General features: G+C 39.6%; 1 protein-coding gene across 1 annotated transcript in view; it reads left to right on the top strand.

Moving 5' to 3' along the window:
* The window catches only part of ESYT3 (extended synaptotagmin 3), a 59,553-nt gene extending 42,001 nt beyond the window's left edge, over nucleotides 1–17,552 (top strand). Inside the window, exons 19-23 of the mRNA XM_037139428.2 lie at nucleotides 361–459; nucleotides 961–1,092; nucleotides 15,395–15,500; nucleotides 16,333–16,382; nucleotides 16,703–17,552. Of these exons, the coding sequence (XP_036995323.2) occupies nucleotides 361–459; nucleotides 961–1,092; nucleotides 15,395–15,500; nucleotides 16,333–16,382; nucleotides 16,703–16,739 (424 nt within the window). The 3' untranslated portion in view covers nucleotides 16,740–17,552. The remainder of the gene's footprint in view (nucleotides 1–360; nucleotides 460–960; nucleotides 1,093–15,394; nucleotides 15,501–16,332; nucleotides 16,383–16,702) is intronic.
* The last annotated feature ends 2,683 nt before the right edge of the window (nucleotides 17,553–20,235 follow it).

Below are 20,235 nucleotides of genomic sequence, written 5' to 3'. Positions count from 1 at the left end.
TAGAATATGGAATTATGCAATCAATGACTGCCACTTAAGTGTTTATCATAGGCTTATCATGTTATGTGATTTAACTTGATCTTCACAATAACCTTATGAAATAGACCTCACTGTACTAAAGGTCAAATAACTCACCTAAGGTCCACAAGAAATCATAATATAAAAGCAGATCCCACTCCAGGCTTCATGCTTGTCCTGTGGTAAAGTAGGGTAATTATATGAAAATGCTGGATGGAACTGACTTCCAACTGAAGAATTTTAAAATTAACTCACGTGTTCTGAACGCAGGACATGCTCTGTCTTAGAGGTTGGGGGAGAGGCCAACACTTGCAGCAGAAGTGACAAACCCTTTCTTTACAGAGGCAGGGATCTCTGGCAGCGGAGGCTGGGTGAGGTTCAGCTCACCGTGCGCTACGTGTGTCTGCGGCGCTGCCTCAGTGTGCTAATCAACGGCTGCAGGTAAAGGGATGCTGGGGCCACGCAAGGTCCTTTGGGAGCATCAGGTGACCAAAAATCAGAGTGGGGACATTTGAACAATGGCAGGGGTGGGTGGCCCTTAGGTAGAAAAATAACAGTGAGAAGGAGTTAGCTTTGAAGGCTGTCACACTGCGAGTGACAAGGTCCTCACCGGCGCTGGTGGACTCCAGAACCAAGGGCTTTGCTCTGACGTAGTGCTGCAAAACTGTCTGGGGTGGTGGGAGCCAGTCCATTTTCTCAAGTGGGAGTCAACTTCCTTTAGATGGAAAGTACTTGGCTCTACTCCAAACTTTCCAAAAATGCACGGTTTCGAAAAAACGTTTTGTCCTCCAAATTCTACAGACTTTTATTCTGTTGGAATAGAGGGCACTGAGACTAGAGGGCACTTTTGTCCTCAAGGCCATCTAAAGCTGAATGGCTAGAACAGCCTTCTCCAAATGAGCATTTTCAATGTTTGAAAACCAGGACCTTTTTTTCCTTCAGAAACCTGACACCCTGTACCAGCAGTGGAGCTGACCCTTATGTTCGAGTCTACTTGCTGCCAGAAAAGCGGTGGGCAAGTCGTAAGAAGACCTCAGTGAAGCGGAGGACCTTGGAACCCCTGTTCGATGAGACGTAAGTGGGCCAGCTGGCCTGCCTGGAGCGCCCTGTCCATGCAGCCTGCCAGGTCATGGGAAGGGTTAGGGCTGAATAGGACAACGTGGTCTATGCCTTCATGAAGCTTCTGTGTACTTTAGTGGAAGACAGGGACTGCTGGGCAGTTTAGCAAAACAGCCAACTCTTTTCTTGCTCATAGGGGCTAAAGTCTTTGTGATTATGTAGTGTTCCATACCCTTTCTCTTTCAATGAAGCCTCTTTGGCAGTAAAATAATTTGAATCTGATCAGATATTCAAAAGTCAAATTTTCTTTGACTCTGTGTTAAAGCAGCAGTTAATAAATATACTGTGAACCTAAGGGCCTAAAATTTCCTCCAAAGCTCCAAGCTCTCTGGCCTGTCCTCCTTCCTGCAGCAAAGCCGAGGGGGAAGGTAAAACAGATGCCCTCCCACAGCCTTGGGGCACTGCTTGTTTTTGATGGCTCTGTGGTGGCAAGTCTTATCCTAAATATTTTTATTCTTGGTTTCAAGTTGACCTCAAGGTATAGAAGCCAAAATCTCATCATTGCTTCTTTCTGCTTCAGGATCCTGGGAGGACATTTCTAGCCAGTTTAGGAAGATATACCTGATAATTCTGGTTTCCTCACCTTGGAATAACTACTCATTTTACATTTTACTTCTCTTGGCTTTGGGATCAAGTTCCCAAAAACTCCTCTGATATCCAAGTCCGTAAGTCTAATGCCTATGTTTTCTGCTATGTATCTTACTATTGTAGGTCTTATATTCAAGTCTTTAATCCATTTTGAGTTAATTTTTGTGTATGGTATCAGCAGCCTAGTATCACTCTTTTGCATGTGGCTTTCTGGCTTTCTTAGCACCATTTATTGAAGAGAATTTCCTTTCTCTGTTGTATGTTTTTGGCTCCTTTGTCAAAAATTAGTTGCCCATATACATGTGGTTTTATCTGAGTTCTCAGTTCTGTTCCATTGGTCTGTGAGTCTGTTTTTCTGCCACTACCATACTATTTTGATCACTGTAGCTTTGTAGTATAATTGGAAGTCAGGAAGAGTGATACCTCTGGCTTCGTTCTATTTTCTTGGGATTGCTTTGATTATTCAGGATCTCTTGTTCCACACAAAGTATTAGGGTTTTTTTGTTCTACTTCTGTGAGAAATGCCACTGGCATTTTGATAGGGAGTGCATTAAACTGATACACTGCATTAGGTAATATGTTCGTTGAACACAGTTAATTCTTCCAACCCATGAAGATGGGATAATTTTCTATTTCTTTGTCTTCAATTTCCTTCAACAATGTCTTGTAGTTTTCAGTGTAAAGGTCTTTCACCTCTTTTGATAGGTTTATTCCTAGTTATTTTCTCCTTTTTGTTACAGTTGTAATGGATTTTCTTCGTTTCTCCTTCTGCTTTTTCATCGATAGTGTACAGGAACACAACAGATTTTTGTATATTAATTTTGTATTCCACAACTTTATTGTTTCTAATATTTTTTTGTGAAATAGGATTTTCTTACATACAGAATCATGTCATCTGCAAATAGTGACCATTTTACTTCTTCATTCACAATTTTGATGGCTTTTACAGAGTGGAGCAAAACGAGGTTTACAGTTCATATGGAAAACACAATAATACAAGAATAAACTCTGTTTCCACATACTCACAACCATAAACCTACTTTTGTCTCACCCTGTATATCTTTTTCTTGCCTAATTTCCCTTGCTAGGACTTCCAGTACTCTGTTTAACAGTGATGCAGAGTGGCATCCTTGTTCCTGATCTTAGACGAAAAGCTTTCAGTTTTTCACCATTGACATATTATCTGAGAATCTGTTATACGGGGCATCATGTTGAGGTACTTTCCTTCTATACACATTTTATCATAAATGGATGTTGTATCTCATCAAATGCTTTTTCTGCATCTATTGATTTGGCCCTTCATTTTGTTAATGTGGTCTATCACACTGATTGGTTTGTGTATGTTAACCATCCTGAATCCCTGGAATGAATCCCACTTGACTGTGATATATTATTCACTTTTGCTTAGAATTTTTGCATCTATATTCATCTGAGACACTGGTCTATAATTTTCTTTTTTGGTGTTGTCCTTGCCTGGTTTTGGCATCAGGGTAAGGTTGGCTTCATCAAGTGAGTAATGAAGTATTACATCTTCTTCAATTTTTTGGAAAAGTTTGAGGACAAGTATTTAATCTTCTCTGAATGTTTGGTAGAATTCACCACTGAAGCCATCTGGTCCTGGATTTTTGTTCCAGTGGGAGGTTTTTGATTACTGTTTCAATTCTCTTACTAGTGATCAGTCTATTCGGGTTTTCTAGTTCTTCATGGTTCAGTCTAGGAAGGTAACATAGTTCTAAGAATTTGTCCATTTGTTCTAGGTTATCAAATTTGGTGGCTTATAGCCTTTCATAGTAGTCTTGTATAATACTTTGCATTTGTGTGGTGTCCAGTGTAACTTCCCTTTCTGATTTGAATCTTTTCTTTTTTTTCCTTAGCAAGTCCAGCTAGAGGTTTGTCCATTTTTACTTTTTTCAAAAATCCAGCTCTGTTTCATTGATTTTTTCCTACTATTTTTTTGTTCTCTATTTCATTTATTTTTTGCTGTAATTTTTATTAGTTCCTTCTATTGACTTTGGACTGTTCTCTTTCTAGTTCTTTAAGGTGTACACACGTTAGTTCTGAATTACAGTTGACATTCAGTGTTAACTTTATTTCAAGTGTTAGGTTGTTTGTGATTTTTATTATTTCTTGAGGTAGTCCTGTAATGCTATAAACTTCCCTCTTAGTACCACTTTTGCTGCACCCTCCCAAATTTTGATATGTTGTATTTTGATTTTCATTTATCTGTAAGTATATTTGGTCTCTTCTTTGACCCAACAGTTGTTCAATAGCATGTTGCCGAAGCTCACAGTCATCATTTTTCTAGTTTTCTTTTTGTAGTTAATTTCTAGTTTTGTAGCATTGTGGGTCAGAAAATACACTTGGAATTACTTCAGTATTGAGGCTAGTTTGTCCTCCAACATATGGTCTAGTCTTGAGAAGGTCCTGTGTGCACTTGAGAAGAATGTATATTCTGTAGTTTTGGGATGGAAAGTTCTATGTTATGTCCATTTGGATATATATTTCATCTTGTTTTGTATGGTCTATTATTAATTGCTGTTAATTGGGTATTCAGGTCTCTTAATTGCATTTTTGTCAGTTTCTCCCTTTAGGTCTGTTAGTGATTGCTTTATATATTTTGGGGCTCCCAGATTGGGTATACATATTGATAAATTTTATGTCTTCTTGAATGATTTCTCCTTTATTATAAAATGTCCACCTTTGTCTAATTACTTTTATCATGAAATCTTTCTTGTACGATAGAAGTGCTGCTACACACACTTTTCTCTCAGTGCCATTTACCTTCCACCCTTCACTTTGAGGCCATGTTTGTCTTGGAGTCTAGATGAGTCCCCTGCAGGCAACATATTCTGTGCCTTTTGATTGGTGAGTTCAGTCCATTTACATTTAGGGTGATTACTGATACATGTATACTCACTACAGCCATTCTATCTTTCACTTTCTGGTTGCTCTATGTCTCTATTGCTTCTTTTCCCTTGTGTTGTTACAACTCGGCTCTAGAGTTTTGTTTTGTGATCAATTATCATTAGGTTTATGTATGAAAAGCTCCATACCTATAATAGTCCTTTTTCTTCTGATTGTTGCTTATCCTCATTCACCTGTGCAAATTCACTTCTTTTCCACCTTCCCTTTTGTTTTTCTTTTCATAAATTATCCCTCTTTATGATGTGCACTCAAATAACTATTTGTTTTAAATATATACTTGAGTCCTTTTTGGACCAAATCTAAGAACTAATATATTCCTTCAAGACCTATACTTTGAGTTTATCATTATCAAAAAAAGTGTGAATTTATTTGTTCAATACTTATTGAACAATTTATGCCAGGCACTATCCTACATTCTAGAGCCACCAAGGAAATACACTTTGCAATCAGAGAGTTCTGACAGAATTATAAAAAGATGCCAAAATTGCTGTGTGGAAACGAAGGAGAGGTTTGACATTTGTGATTAACCTAATCTGTTCATAATTCTCTCTCAAAATTGTGTCAGCAACATATGTCTGGATTATCTAGAAGGTAGACCCTGGTAACTTCCACCCTAAATCTAGAAGTAAGGAGTCCAGAGGCCTCTTGTGAGTACATAACCCATACCACACATATTATAATTAAAATGTCTAAAGATAAGGAGAGAATCTTAAAAGCAAGAGAAAAAAACTTGTACAATGGAACACTGTAAATTTTAGCAGAAACTTTGCAGGTGAGAACAGAGAGTCACAATAAAAGTGCTGAAAGGAAAAGAAAGAATATTTCCAGCTAAGAATATACTATCTGGCAAACTTATCATTCAGAACTGAAGAAGAGATTTTTCTAGACAAGCAAATGCTAAAGGAAGTCATCACCAGTAAACTAGCCTTATAAGAAATGTTAAAGGGACTTCTTTAAGCTGAAAACAAAGGGTGCTGATTAGTAACAGGAAAATATATTAAAGTTTAAATCTTATGGAGAAAGGTAAACATATAATATAGGTAGTGGATTAATCACTTATAAAGTTTGTAGCAGGGTTAAAAGTAGTTAAGTATAGTTATAATAATTAGGGGACACACAGGTGTAAAATGTGGCAGTCCAAGCAAAATGTGGGGTGAGAGAGTACAACTATAGAGCTTTACAATGCATTCAATCTTTTAATATATTTTATTGATTATGCCATTACAGTTGTTCTATTTCCCCCCTTCAGTTCATGACCACGTGTCTCAAGTTCTTTAGATTCTATATTTCCCATACTGTTCTTGCCCTCCCCCTATTTTCTACCTACTGTCTATGCTACTTATTTTCTGTACCTTCTCCTTCTCCCACTCCTCTGTTGCTAACCCTCCATGTGATCTTCATTTCTATGGTTCCACTCCTGATCTAGCTGTCCTTTTAGTTTGCTTTTGTTTTAGGTGTGGTTGTTGATAACTGTGAGTTTGCTGTCCTTTCACTGGTCATCTTTTTTATCTTCTTTTTCTTAGATAAGTCCCTTTAACATTTCATCTAATAAGGGCTTGGTGATGATGAACTCCTTGAACTTGACCTTATCTGAGAAGCACTTTATCTGCCCTTCCATTCTAAATGAAAGTTTTGCTAGATAGAGCAATCATGGATGTAGGTCTTTGGATTTCATAACTTGGAATACTTCTTTCCAGCCCCTTCTTCCCTGTAAGGTCTCTTTTGAGAAATCAGCTGACAGTCTGATGGGAAGTCCTTTGTAGGTGACTGTCCCCTTAGCTCTTGCTGCTTCTAGGATTCTCTCCTTCCTTTTAATCTTGGCTAATGTAATGATGATGTACCTTGGTGTGTTCCTTCTTGGGTCCAACTTCTTTGGGACTCTGAGCTTCCTGGATTTCCTGGAAGTCTATTTCCTTTGCCAGATTGGGGAAGTTCTCCACTCATGGCTGTTCCTCTTCCCCTTCTGGTACCCCTATAATTCGGATGTTGGAGCATTTAAAGATGTCCTAAAGGTTCCTAAGCTTCTCATTTTTTTGAATTCCTGTTTCTTCATTCTTTTCTGTTTGGTCATTTTTTTCTTCCTTTTGGTCCACTCCTTTGATTTGAGTCCCAGTTTCCTTTCCATTACTATTGGTTTCCTGTGCATTTCCCTTCATTTCAATTAGTTTAGCCTTCACATGTTCCTCTAATTTGTGACTAAAATCAACCAGTTCTGTGAGCATCCTGATCACCAGTGTTTTGAACTGTGCATCTGAAAGTTTTGCTATTTCTTTATCACTTAGATTTATGGGCTCTGGGGCTTTGAGTTGTTCTTGAGCCATGTTTTGATCTGTTTGTGCCTGTTAGGTATGAGGAACAGAGCCTTAGGTGTTCACCAGGGCAGGGCCACCCAGGTCACTGGTTTGTGATGCTGTATGTGGGGGCGGGGTCAGAGAGGGACAATGGCGGTCCCCTCTGCTGCTTGGTGTGTCTCACCGCTCACTCCTTCACCGTTTATCTGCGCGCGAATGTGTGACCGTGGTCAGCCCTCAGTGAGTCCACCACCACCCCACACCTGGGATCCGCCTATGGCTGCCGGTGTGCCTAGGTCTTGCACCTGAGTTGGTCTGGTGGATCTTTCCTGCCAGACCCCGCTCTGCTGCTGGCTCTGCCCTCTTACAGGTCCAGGTTTGAGTATTCAACTTAAAATAGACTTTTTAAAATGTAAGTTGTTATATGTAAGCCTATTGGGACCACAAAGCAAAAACCTATAGTTGGTATACAAAAGAGAAAGGACCCTAAGCATGCCATTAAAGAAAACTGTCATACCAGGAAGAAACACTGAGAGTAGAGAACTATAAGACAGCCAGAAAAAAAATTAAAATAAGCATCAATAATTAAATATAAATGAACTACATTCTTTAAAGACAAAGAATAGCAAAGGGATGTAAAAAGATATTCCACACAAACACAAAACAAAGGCAAGCTGGGTTAGCTATACTTATTACAGTCTTTGTTTTAAAGTCTATTTTAAGAGACTGGTATAAGAGATACCGTATGGTATAAGAGATAAAGGGATTAACCCAACATAGGAGCACCTAAATATATAAAGCAAATATTAACAGACCAAAAGGAAGAAATAAACAGCAATACAATAATACAATAATAGTAGGGAACTTTAACACTCCACTTTCATCAATAGATAAATCACCAAGACAGAAAAATCAGTAAGGAAACATTGGGCTTAAATATATACAAAACATTCCATCCCAAAGCAGCCAAACACAGTTCTTAAGTGCAGATGGAACATTCTACAGGATAGATCATGTTAGTCCATAAAGCAAGTCTTAATAAATTTAGAAAGAAATCATATTGAGCATCTTCTCCAACCAAATAACATGAAGTCAGAAATTTTTTTAACTCTTATTTTTATTGTATTTTTTCTATTATCATTTAGTCCCCTTATTCTCCCCTCCCCCCACAATCACCACACTATTGAGTCCTTTTTGCTTAGCCCTTCCTGCCTCAACCTTCTTAGCTTAGCAGTCAACCTGCTAAGAGTCTGTCTCTATTTGCTTGTTACCTCAGTTTGTTCATTAGATTCCACATAGAAGTGAAATCATATAGTATCTGTCTTTCTCTGACTGGCTCATTTCACTTAATATAATGTTCTCCAGGTCTAGCCATACTGTCACAAAGGGTAAAACTTTCTTCTTTTTTTATAGGTGAGTAGAATTCCATTGTGTAAATCTCCCACAGCTGTTTTATCCACTCATCTACTGATGGACACTAGGGCTGCTTCCATATCTTGCCAATTCAGAAATCAATTTTTATGTGGAGATTATATAACTTGCCATTGAACAACAAATCAGTCAAAAGACTAATTAAAATGCAACATATAAAAACATAGCAAGAGGGAAATTCGTAGCAATAAATCTCTAAACAAGAAAAATCTCAGAGAACCTAATTTTACACTTTAAGGAACTAGAAAGAAGACCAAAGTTAGCAGAAGAAAACAAAAGATCAGAATGTAAATAAATGAGATAGAAACTAAAAGGGCACTAGAAAAGATAAGAGCTGATTCTTTGAAAAATTAAAATTGATAAACCTTTAGCTATACTCACCAAGGGAAAAGGACTCAAATAAATAAACCAGAAAGGAAAGAGGAAACATTACAATGGATGAGCACAGAAATAGAAAGGATCATAAAACACTATAATGAACAATTAAAAGACTTAATAACCTAGAAGAAATGGATAAATTCCTAGAAATATAAAACACACCAAGGCAATCATGAAAAAAATAGAAAATCTGAATATACCAATTACTAGTATGGATACTGAATCAGTAGTCAAAACCTTTCAACCCTACTTTCCTTGTTAGTTTACTTCGTTCATTAGATTCCACACATATGGAGTGAGATCACATGGTATTTGTCTTTTGCTGACAGGCTTACTTACTTCACTTAGTATAATGTTCTCCAGGTCAACAGACATATGAAAAGATGCTCAATGCCACTACTCATAAGAGAAATGCAAATTAAAACCACAACAAGATACCATTCTTATACCCGTCAGAATGGCTATCACTATCATCAATAAATCAACAAACAAGTGCTGGTGAGGATGTGGAGAAAGGGAGACCCTTTTGCACTGTTGGGAATGCAGACTGGTGTAGCCACTGTGGAAAGCAGTATGGAAATACCTCAAAAAATTTTTTTAAATTTATTTTTAGAGAAAGGGGAAAGAGAGGGAGAGAAACATCAATGTGTGGTTGCCTCTTGCTTACCCCCGCACTGGGGACCTGGCCTGCAACCCAGACACGTGTCCTGACTGAGAATCGAACTAGCGACCCTTTGCTTCACAGTCCAGCACTCAATCCACTGAGCTACACCACCCAGGGCTCAAAAAAATTTTTTTAATTAAAAATGGACCTGTTTTTCGATCCAGCTATCTCACTTCTGGGAATATATCTGAAGGAACCCAAAACATTAATTCAAAAGAACATAAACACCCCTATGTTCATTGCAGCATTATTTACAATCACCAAGATATGGAAGTAGCTCAAGTGTCCATCAGTGTATGAGTAGATAAAACAACTGTGGGACATTTACACAATGGAATACTACTTGGCCATAAAAATAAAAATTTACCCTTTGTGACTATATGGGTGGATTGCAAGGGGTAGGGGAGGTTAAGGGGTGGAGGGATTGGACAACAATGTGGCAATTGCTGGGGGGAGGGGTAAAAGGGGACTAAATGATAATAGAAAAGCATACAATAAAAATTAGGGGGGAAAAAAACCTTTTAACCAAGGTCTAGGACTAGACATTTTCACTGCTGAATTCTACCAAACAGTTAAAGAATTAACAGCAATCCTTCTCAAACTCCTCCCAAAAATACAAGGGGGAACACTTCCAAACTCATTTTATGAGGTAAGCATCACCTTAACACCCAAACCAGACAAGAGCACCACAAGAAAAGTAAATTACAGGCAGCATCCCTGAGGAATGTAGATACAAAAATCCTCAACAAAATATTAGCAAACCAAATTCAACGATACATTAAAAGGTTCATACACTGTGATAAATAAAGTGGGTTTAAATGCAGGAATGCAAGGATGGTTCCACATCTGGAAGTCAATCAAGGTGATACACCACATCAACAATATGAAGGATAAAAATCTCTCAACAGATGCAAAGAAAAGTGTTTCACAGGATTCATTCCTGATAAAAACCCTCAACAAAGCTGGTATTCTTAGCACAAAAAGGCCATATATGACAAGCTCACAACTAACATCACATTCAACGATGAAAATCTTAAAACCTTTCTTCTATGATCATGAATGAAACAAGTTTGCTATGCCCATTCTTGTCACTTTTATTCAGCATATTGGAAGTCCTAGCCATCACAATCAAGCAACAAAAAGAAAAGCACCAAAAGTGGAAAGAAGTACAACTAATATTATTTGCAGATGACATGATGTTATACATAGAAACCCCTAAAGAATTCACCAAAAAAAAAAAAGAAGTGCCCTGGCTGGTGTAGCTCAGTGGATTGAGCATAGGACTGTGAAGCAAAGGGTCGCTGGTTCAATTCCAAGTCAGGGCACATGCCCGGGTTGCAGGCCAGTTCCCTAATAGGGGACACATGAGAGGCAACCACACACTGATGTTTTTCTCCTACTCTTTCCCCTCTCTCTAAATATTTTTTAAAAGTTAGAACTAATCAACAAATTCAATAAAATTATAGGATACAAAATCAATATGCAAAAACATGTTGCATTGCTATATGCTAATAATGAACTATCAGGAAAGAGAAATTAAAACAATTCCATTTACAATTTAATTGTAAAAAATAAAATGCCTAGGAATAAATTTAACCAAGAATGTGAAAGACCTGTGTATTGAAAACTACAGAACACTAATGAAAGAAATTGAAGAAGACAAATAAATGGAAGAAAGTTTGTGCTCCTGAACTGGAAAAATTCATATTGTTAAAATATTCATACTACCGCAAGCAATCTATAGATTCAACTCAATCCCTATCAAAATTCCAATGGTATATTTCACAGAAATAAACAATCCTAAAATTTGTATAAAACCATAAAACACCCATAGCAATCTTGAAAAAGAAAGTCTGAGGCGGCATGCTCCCAGATTTCAAACTATATTCCAAAGCCACAGTAATCAAACAGCATGGCATTGGCATATAAACAGACACATTGATCAATGAATGGAATAGAATACAGAGCCCAGAAATAAAGCCCACATACATATGACCAATTAATTTATAACAAAGGAGCAAAGAATATACAACGAGGAAAGGAAAAGCTCTTCAGTAAATACTGCTAGGAAGACTAGACCACTGTCTTACACCACACACAAAAATTAACTCAAAATGGATTAAAGACTTGAATGTAATATCCGAAACCATGAACTCCTAAGAGAAAAACACTCGGTGGAAGCTTCTTGACATTGGTCTTGGTCATAATTTTTGGGATGATACAAAAAGCAAAGGAACAAAAGCAAAAATTAAAAAGTGGGACTGTATCAAACTAAAAAGCTTCTGCACAGCAAAGGAAACCAACAAAATGAAGAGGCAACTTTATGGAATGGGAGAAAATACTTTCAAATCATATTTCTCATAAAAGGTGAATATTCAAAATACATAAAGAACTCATACAACTCAGTAATAAATCTCCCCATCCTACTAAAAATGGGCAGAGAAGATGAACAGACATTTTTCCAAAGGAGTCATACAAATGGCAAAAAAGTCATGAAAACGTACTCAACATCACTAATCAGAGAAATGCAAATCAAAATCACAAAGAGATATCCCCTCCTGGGAACCTTTGTGCACTGCTGGTGGGAATGTAAGTTGATGCAGCCAATATGGAAAACAGTAGGGAGGTTCTTTAAAAAATTAATAGTAGACCTACCATATGATGAAGCATTTCTGCTTCTGGGTACTTATCCAGAGAAAACAAAAACACCACCTTGAAAAGATATATGCATCCTGCCGTTCACTGCAGCATTATTTACAATAGCCAAGACATGTAAACAACCTACCCGTCAGTGGATGAGTGGATAAAATGTGGAGTTCACACACACACTGGCACAGTCACACATTATTTAGCCCTGAAAAAAAAACAACAAGCAATTCTACCATTTGTGACAACACAAACTTTAAGGGCATTGTGCTACATGAAATAATTCAGACAGAAGAAGTTAATTACCATATGATCTTATATGTGGAATCTAAAAAAGAAAAAGCCAGGAACAAACAAAAGGACTGAGCTCATAGGTATAGAGGACAGTCTAGTGTTTGCATGAGGTGGGAGGTGGGAAAAATGTGTGAAGAGTCAAAAGGTACAAATTTCTAGTTATCAATAAGCCCTGGGGTTGCAAAGGACAGCATGGTGACTATAGTTGATAATAGTGTATTACATATTTGAAAGTAGCTAGGAGAGTGGATCTCAACATTCATCACAGGAAAAAAAAATTTTATAACTAGAGACTTCCGCCAAGATGGAGGCATAGGTGGAGACGCCATGCTTTCTCACACAACCAAGTTTAGAGACAACAAAATATTAGCAACAGAAAACACAGCCAGAACACAGAAAATTGAACTTTTCAGAAGTCTGATAACAACAAATTCTTTAGCCTGACTGGTAAGAGGGGCGAAACCAGCAGCTGGCGGAGCGGGATTTCACAGGAAAACTCAGTCAGACGGACTCAGGCGCGCAGATCCCAAGAATGGGGTTGCAAAGGGCCGATCCAGTGAGCGACCTGCGGATCTGGCGAGGGTGAAGGGCGGCGGGTTGACTGTGCTGGCGCATTCCTGTGCGGATAGACCAGCGAGGGAGTGGACAGTGAGGCGGGACCCAGTGGGTCCCAGCAACAGGAGGCAGCAGAGACAGCCGCCATTTCCGGCTCTGACCCCACCCCCACATACAGCATCACAACCCAGCGACCTGAGTGATCCTACCCTGGTGACCACTTAAGGCTTCACTCCTCACCCAGCAGCGGAAAGCAGGAGAGGGGTTCGCCATTTCCCCACTCTGACCCTGCCACCACATAAAGCGTCACAACCCAGCGACCGCCCTGGAAGCCCTACCCCGCCCCTAAGGCTCTGCTCCTCATGCTTAATGGGCGAAAACAGACAAAAAAATGGCTCAAGAAGATCTCGAAGCCCCAGAGCCCATAAATCTAAGTGATAAAGAAATAGCAAAACTTTCAGATGCACAGTTCAAAACACTGGTGATCAGGATGCTCACAGAACTGGTTGATTTTAGTCACAAATTAGAGGAACATGTGAAGGCTAAGCTAATTGAAATGAAGGGAAATGCACAGGAAACCAATAGTAATAGAAAGTAAACTGGGACTCAAATCAAAGGAGTGGACCAGAAGGAGGATAAAAATGACCAACCAGAAAAGAATGAAGAAACAAGAATTCAAGAAAATGAGGAGAGACTTAGGAACCTTTAGGACATCTTTAAACGCTCCAACATCCGAATTATAGGGGTACCAGAAGGGGGAAAGGAACAGCCACCAGTGGAAAACTTATTTGAACAAATAATAAAGGAGAATTTCCCCAATCTGGCAAAGGCAAAAGACTTCCAGGAAATCCAGGAAGCTCAGAGAGTCCCAAAGAAGTTGGACCCAAGAAGAAACACACTAAGGTACATCATAATTACATTAGCCAAGATAAAAATGAAGGAGAGAATCCTAGAAGCAGCAAGAGATAAGGGGACAGTCACCTACAATGGACTTCCCATCAGACTGTCAGCTGATTTCTCAAAAGACACCTTACAGGCAAGAAGGGGCTGGAAAGAGGTATTCCAAGTCATGAAAACCAAAGACCTACAACCAAAATTGCTCTATCCAGCAAAGTTTTCATTTAGAATGGAAGGACAGATAAAGTGCTTCTCAGATAAGACCAAATTCAAGGAGTTCATCATCACCAAGCCCTTATTATATGAAATGTTAAAGGGACTTACCTAAGAAAAAGAAGATAAAAAAGATGACCAGTGAAAGGACAGCAAGCTCACAGTTATCAACAACCACACCTGAAACAAAAGCAAATTAAGAGGACAGCTAGATCAGGATTGAACCATAGAAATGAAGATCACATGGAGGGTTAGCAACAGGGGAGTGGGAGGAGAAGGTACAGAAAATAAGTAGCATAGATGGGAGGTAGAAAATAGATGGGGGGAAGGCAAGAATAGTATGGGAAATATAGAATCTAAAGAACTTGAGACACATGGTCATATACTAAAGGGGGTAATGGTGGGGGAGGGGGTGTGCTGGGTGGAGGGGAATAGAACTGTAATGGCATAATCAATAAAATAAAAATTTTTTTAAAATTTATAACTATGGTGATGATGTTAACTAGACTTATTGTGGTGACCATTTTCAATATATACAAATATTGAATTATTATATTGAATAATTATTATTATTATAACCTGAAATTAATATGTTATGCCACTTAAATCTCAAATATTTTAAAAAACCTCAGAAGTAAGGAGTCCAGAGGACTCTTCTGAGGACATGACAAAGCTTGTACACTGAGATTTCTCTGCCTTACTCCGCAGGCGTAAGTGTAAAATAGGCTAGTATCTTCCATGCAACTCCAGAAAACATTAACCATTCTGCATCCTAGTCCTTACCTGGTCAGAAAAACTTAGAAGCATTTGAGGTGGTCCTTTGAGCAGGCACTTTCCAGAGTGAGAGGAGGCAACTGAGAGTGGCAGCCAAGCCCTGGCCAGGTGGGTCAGCTGGTTGGAGTGCTGTCCCATACACCAAGAGGTTGCTGGTTCAATCCCGGGTCAGGACGCATGTGGGAGGCAGCCTATTGATGTTTCTCTCTCACATCAATGTTTCTCTCTCCCCCCTTACTCTCTCTCTAAAATCAGTAAACATATCCCTGGGTGAGGATTTAAAAATTTTTCAAAAAGAGTGACAGTCACCGGAGAGTCTGAGAAAGGAAGAAGCAAATCACAAAGCATAGTAGTCCGAGGCACTTCAGAGAGGCAAACGGGCTCCTGACACTTCCTGGGTGTGTGAATACCACAGGACGGTCATTAGGTATAATAATGATGACGCTGAGTATCTACTATAAGCCAGTACTGTTCTAGATGCTACTCTCAGTCGTCTATAGCCTCTGTTTTAAAAGCAGGAAAATGGATGAAACACTTCAGATTTTAAACAGAAATGCCGAAGATACGTAAATCTGATTTCCTGACTTTTTGCTTCTTAAAGATTTGAATTTTTTGTTCCCATGGAAGAAGTACAGAAGAGGTCACTAGATGTCGCAGTGAAAAACAGTAGGCCACTTGGCTCACACAGAAGAAAGGAGCTAGGAAAAGTAAGTACAAGAACTCAGTACTCTGTCCCTCCTAGTACCCTATCTGGAGTTCATTGGGGGAACACACCCTGAAGAAATTCTGGCGGGATCATTGGACTATTACCAGAACAGACTTCAAGGAGGGTATAGCCTCACTGGTCTGTTTTTTTTTTTTTTTCTAATAGTCTTGAAACCAAATAATAGAGATGTGTAAGTTAATATGATAAACCCTATTTAACAAACTGGAGAATACACAAATTTATCATTGCACAAGTAGTTGGACATCTACTATGGTATTAAGCATTTTTTGATATATACAGCATTGTTGTGAAGCTTGGATCTCATTACATCAGTACTTTTGTGCTGATAAGATTTTACTTAAAGTAGAAGTAGAGGAAATACAATCCTCAGGAAGATGCCAAAGAGAGACAAAAGAATATTTGTACAATACTTAGTAGCTATATTCTAATAAACACCTCCTTATGCTCACCTTTTTAAAGCCCACTTCTATGAAGTAGGTGATACCCTCATTTTTACAGTGGAGGTAATTATGTCTTGCTTTAAATTCTAAATCAGTTAGTGAGTAAAGGCAAGTGGTCCTCTCTTCCTGTAACATTCATAAATGCATTCCTGAGGCATAGAGCAATTCACCTTTTTCCGGGACACTGAGGTCAGTGTCCGTGTGGCCCTGCTGGAGAGGTCCCATGTTGAAAGCCAAAAGAAAAAAAGCCCCTGCTCTAAACTACCAACACCAAGGAGGCCCTTTCTGTGGTCAGTTCCATTTATCCCAGTTTGTGTCCATTTAATGCAATTATTTTTTTGTGGAAGGGAACTGATTATTTGTGATTTTTAGGTACTGATTGATTTATCAAAAGAAGATCTGATTAGGGGCTTCTCACAATGGTAAGTGAGCCCTTTCATTCTATCAAGGTAATGTGCTAGTCAAGACATTGTCGCATTTGCCCACATACTCTCTGCAAAGTTTTTCCCTTTAAAGTACATTTCAGCTCCTTTGGTTATCAAGGAGGGAGGCTGGTTACCACCTTTACTGCTTGCAGATCTCACTGATCTAAAGGATCTCTGTCAGCTCTATCCTTAACCCTGGCTGGCCATCTCACACAGAGGTGGCTTCTGCTGGTCCCACAACGGCCCAGGCTGGCTAGACTGTCCTTCGCTACCACCACACACTCCCAGTACTAAGTCCGAATCCAACTGTCTTACAGGTACGAGCTCACTCCAGATGGGCAGCCCAGAAGTTGACGATGAGCAACAGTATCACCTTTATTTATTTATTTTTTATTTTTAAATCCTCACCTGAGGATACCTTTTACTGATTTTAGGGAGGGGGGAGAGAGACATCAATGTGAAAAAGAAGCATCAATTGTTGCCTCTCATATGCACCCTGACTAGGGACCAAAACCGCAACCCACGTATGTGTCCTGACTGGGAATCGAACCCTCAACCTTTTGGGATGCATCTCAACCACTGGGATGATGCTTCAATCGAGCCACCTAGCCAGAGCTAAACATTATCACCTTTATATTAAAATGTGTACATATGTATATTTTGTAATTTAAATCAGAACAGCCATTTAAAAAAATATATATATATATACATACATTCTTGTATGAAATTTAACTGCATGACTGGATAGTATCAGTAAAAGCAAGAACTACTCTTTTAGTTGACTACTCTTTTAGTTGGATTTAATTATTAAAATCCTGTAGGATGGCTAATAAATGATCACGGCTAATAAATGATCAGAACCTCAGTGGTGAGTTTTCATTTTTCATAGGCAATTACAGACCATCTGACTTCGGACTTGATTGAATGTATGTCAAGATGTCCTGTCTCAGACATCGTGGGTGAGGGAGGTCTGTTCCTGGAGCAACTAGTGACATCCCTGGGGCAATGACTGACCAAAGGACATAGCTACTTTTATGGAACTAAAGGTGGCCCACCTCTAAACTGCGAAGAGCTAACTCGACCTAAGCCCTCCGGCTGACACTTGTGGGATGCCTCTGCCTGGGGATTTGTTCCTGTATCTGAATCGGAACTAAAGTGGATTTTTCTGTCAGCAACAATGATACAGTGATGTGCCTAAATACCTTGAGTTAAATGTTCCAGTGTACGACAGGCTGGGACCAAACTCCAGCACATGGCATTATTTCCAGAGGAAAATGCAAGCCGAGTTCCAAGCCCAGGTGTATGCCCGCACTCCCTGGGCAGAGCATTGCAGAGTCAGCCCGGAGGGCCAACAGGGCTTTCTGTACCCCCTCGGACAGGCTGGGGAATCTGGCTCCGCGTTTCTAAGAGAAAACTAATAAGTAACATGTAAAAAGCAAACTGTGTAAATTGTCTATTTAAACAAGTGCCTCCTTCACATCTCGAACTTTATAAAACCAAATATTCTTGTGCTGTGATGTTCCTAGAGCTGTCGCCAAGGTCACGGTCGTCTCTCTTATCCACTCACGCAGTAACCCCTTGCCTTCGGTTGCCTGTCCCCACCACTGTGCTCACAGTAACTTTTCTGAAGAATCCGTCTTAAAGTTTACTCTCTCACTTACTTATAAATTACCTTTTATTTTTACTTCATTTTTATTGATGACACTATTATGTAAATCCCCACCCCCTGCTTTTGCAAAGCTCCACTCAGCCCCTACTCCCCCTTCCATTTGGCCATCCCCACACTGCTGCCGGTGTCCCGTGGGTCATATATATTTGTGCTTTGGCCAATCCCGTCACCTTTTGCACCCAGCCCCCCTCTCCCCACTCCCCTCTGACAGCCGTCAGCCTGTTCCATGTATCCATACCTCTGTTTCTATTTTGTTCATTAGATTCCACATATAATAAGTAAGATCATATGGTACTTGTCTTTCTCTCACAAGCGTATTTTACTTAGCATAATAATCTCCAGGTCCATCCATGCTGTTGGCAAAAGGTAAGATTTCCCTTTTTTTAAAAGGCCGCACAGTATTCCATTGTGCTACAGCTTTTTTATCCATCTCCCGAGGGGCACTACCAACAGATGAGTGGATGTCATTTCCTCTTTTCTATAAGACTAAAGCCCACTCTTTAATTTGCCTTTCAAACCTAACATTATTTGGTCTCTAGTTTTTTATTATTTATGTGCAGATGCTCTATTCCAGAACAGCCCAAATACTATATAGTGCCTTAAAAAAAAAGCTAGTACTAACATCTAAGAAGGAACATGAGGCTGGTTCAGAAGAAAATTAAAGTCTTCAAGTTCTTGTTTAGAAAGCTAAAGACAGTTTTATATTTTTAAAATAAATCATAAGTGTCAAGGTTACTAGTTTAGCGCCTCTCAGCTTCAAATCAACCCTTCTTTGGCCAGCTATGACACTGCAGACACCAGACTCCTGTCCTCTGCCAGGGGGTTGGCCTGCCAATAGAGGGCACTGGAGAGAGACTGCAAGGCCAGCGCAAAAAGAACCTCTCTTCCTCCCACCGATGAGCTGTTTTCCACCGCAGCTAGCAAAGTAGTTTTTGTCTCCTCATTGGATGCTGACTCAAAGTATACATTCAAAATTTTAAGATAAACAATAAAATAGAGTAACAACAGAAAATCATCCACACTGAATTATAACACTTCCAAATCAACAGTGAAAAAGAAATGGTAATAAAGAAAAATCAACCTGCCAAAAAATAGAAAAGAAAAAAAGCACAGAAAAATATGATAAATTAAAAATACAAAAGATGGTCCAAAGACCTCTAACTATATTTGTAATCACAATAAACCCACTATTAAAATCTAGAATATATTTTTGGCCAAGGTGGAGGCATAGGTAAACAAACTGCCTCCTCGCACAACCAGGATAAGGACAACAAACATTCATAAACAAAAAAACAACCAGTACTGACAGAAAATTGAACTGTATGGAAGTCTGACAACCAAGGAGTTAAAGTAAACACATTCATTCAGACTGGTAGGAAGGGCGGAGTTGGGCGGCTGGGTTGAGAGGGGTCACGGTAAAAAAAAAAAAAAAGCAGTGCCTGGTGGACCCGGGGGCACAAAGCAGCAGCTAGTGACCCAGCGAGGCTGCAGGTTGTGGAGGGGTGTGGTAGACAAGAAGGCTGGCTGACCTGGCAGTCCCACATTTGCACACACATAAACCAGGTAAAACTGGGGAGCAGCAAGACAGACTGCACAACCCGGAGCCCCAGTGCAGGGAAATAAAGCCTCAAAATACCAACTGAAAATACCTGTGGGGGGTGAGCTGCCAGGAGAGATTCTCAGCCTTACAGGTAAGTTTGCTGGAGAGACCCACAGGGTCCTAGAATGTACACAAGCCCACCCACCTTGGAACCAGCACCAGAAGGGCCCAATTAGCTTGTGGGAAGCGACAGAAGTGACTGAAATCTGGCAGAGTGGAGCAAGTGCCACTGTTCCCTTTGGGACCCTTCCCCTACATACAGTGTCACAACCCAGCAACTGAGTTGACTTGCCCAGGCAACACCTAACGCTCTGCCTCTCACTACATAACAGGTACGTCAAGACAAAAAAAAAAAATAACCCAAATGAAAGAACAGATCAAAGCTCCAGAAAAAATACAACTAAGTGATGAAGAGACAGCCAACCTATCAGATGCACAGTTCAAAGCACAGGTGATCAGGATGCTCACAGAATTGGTCAAACTTGGTCACAAACTAGAAGAAAATGACGGCTATGCTAAGTGAAATAAAGGAAAATGTACAGGGAACCAACAGTGATGGGAAGGAAACTGGGACTCAAATC

The sequence above is a fragment of the Artibeus jamaicensis genome, unplaced genomic scaffold, assembly GCF_021234435.1.
Source record: "Artibeus jamaicensis isolate MK-2021 breed Jamaican fruit bat unplaced genomic scaffold, CSHL_Jam_final contig_519, whole genome shotgun sequence".
Taxonomy (NCBI): Eukaryota; Metazoa; Chordata; class Mammalia; order Chiroptera; family Phyllostomidae; genus Artibeus; species Artibeus jamaicensis.
Note: the sequence above shows the minus strand (reverse complement) of the source record. Positions and strands in the feature narration are given on the sequence as shown.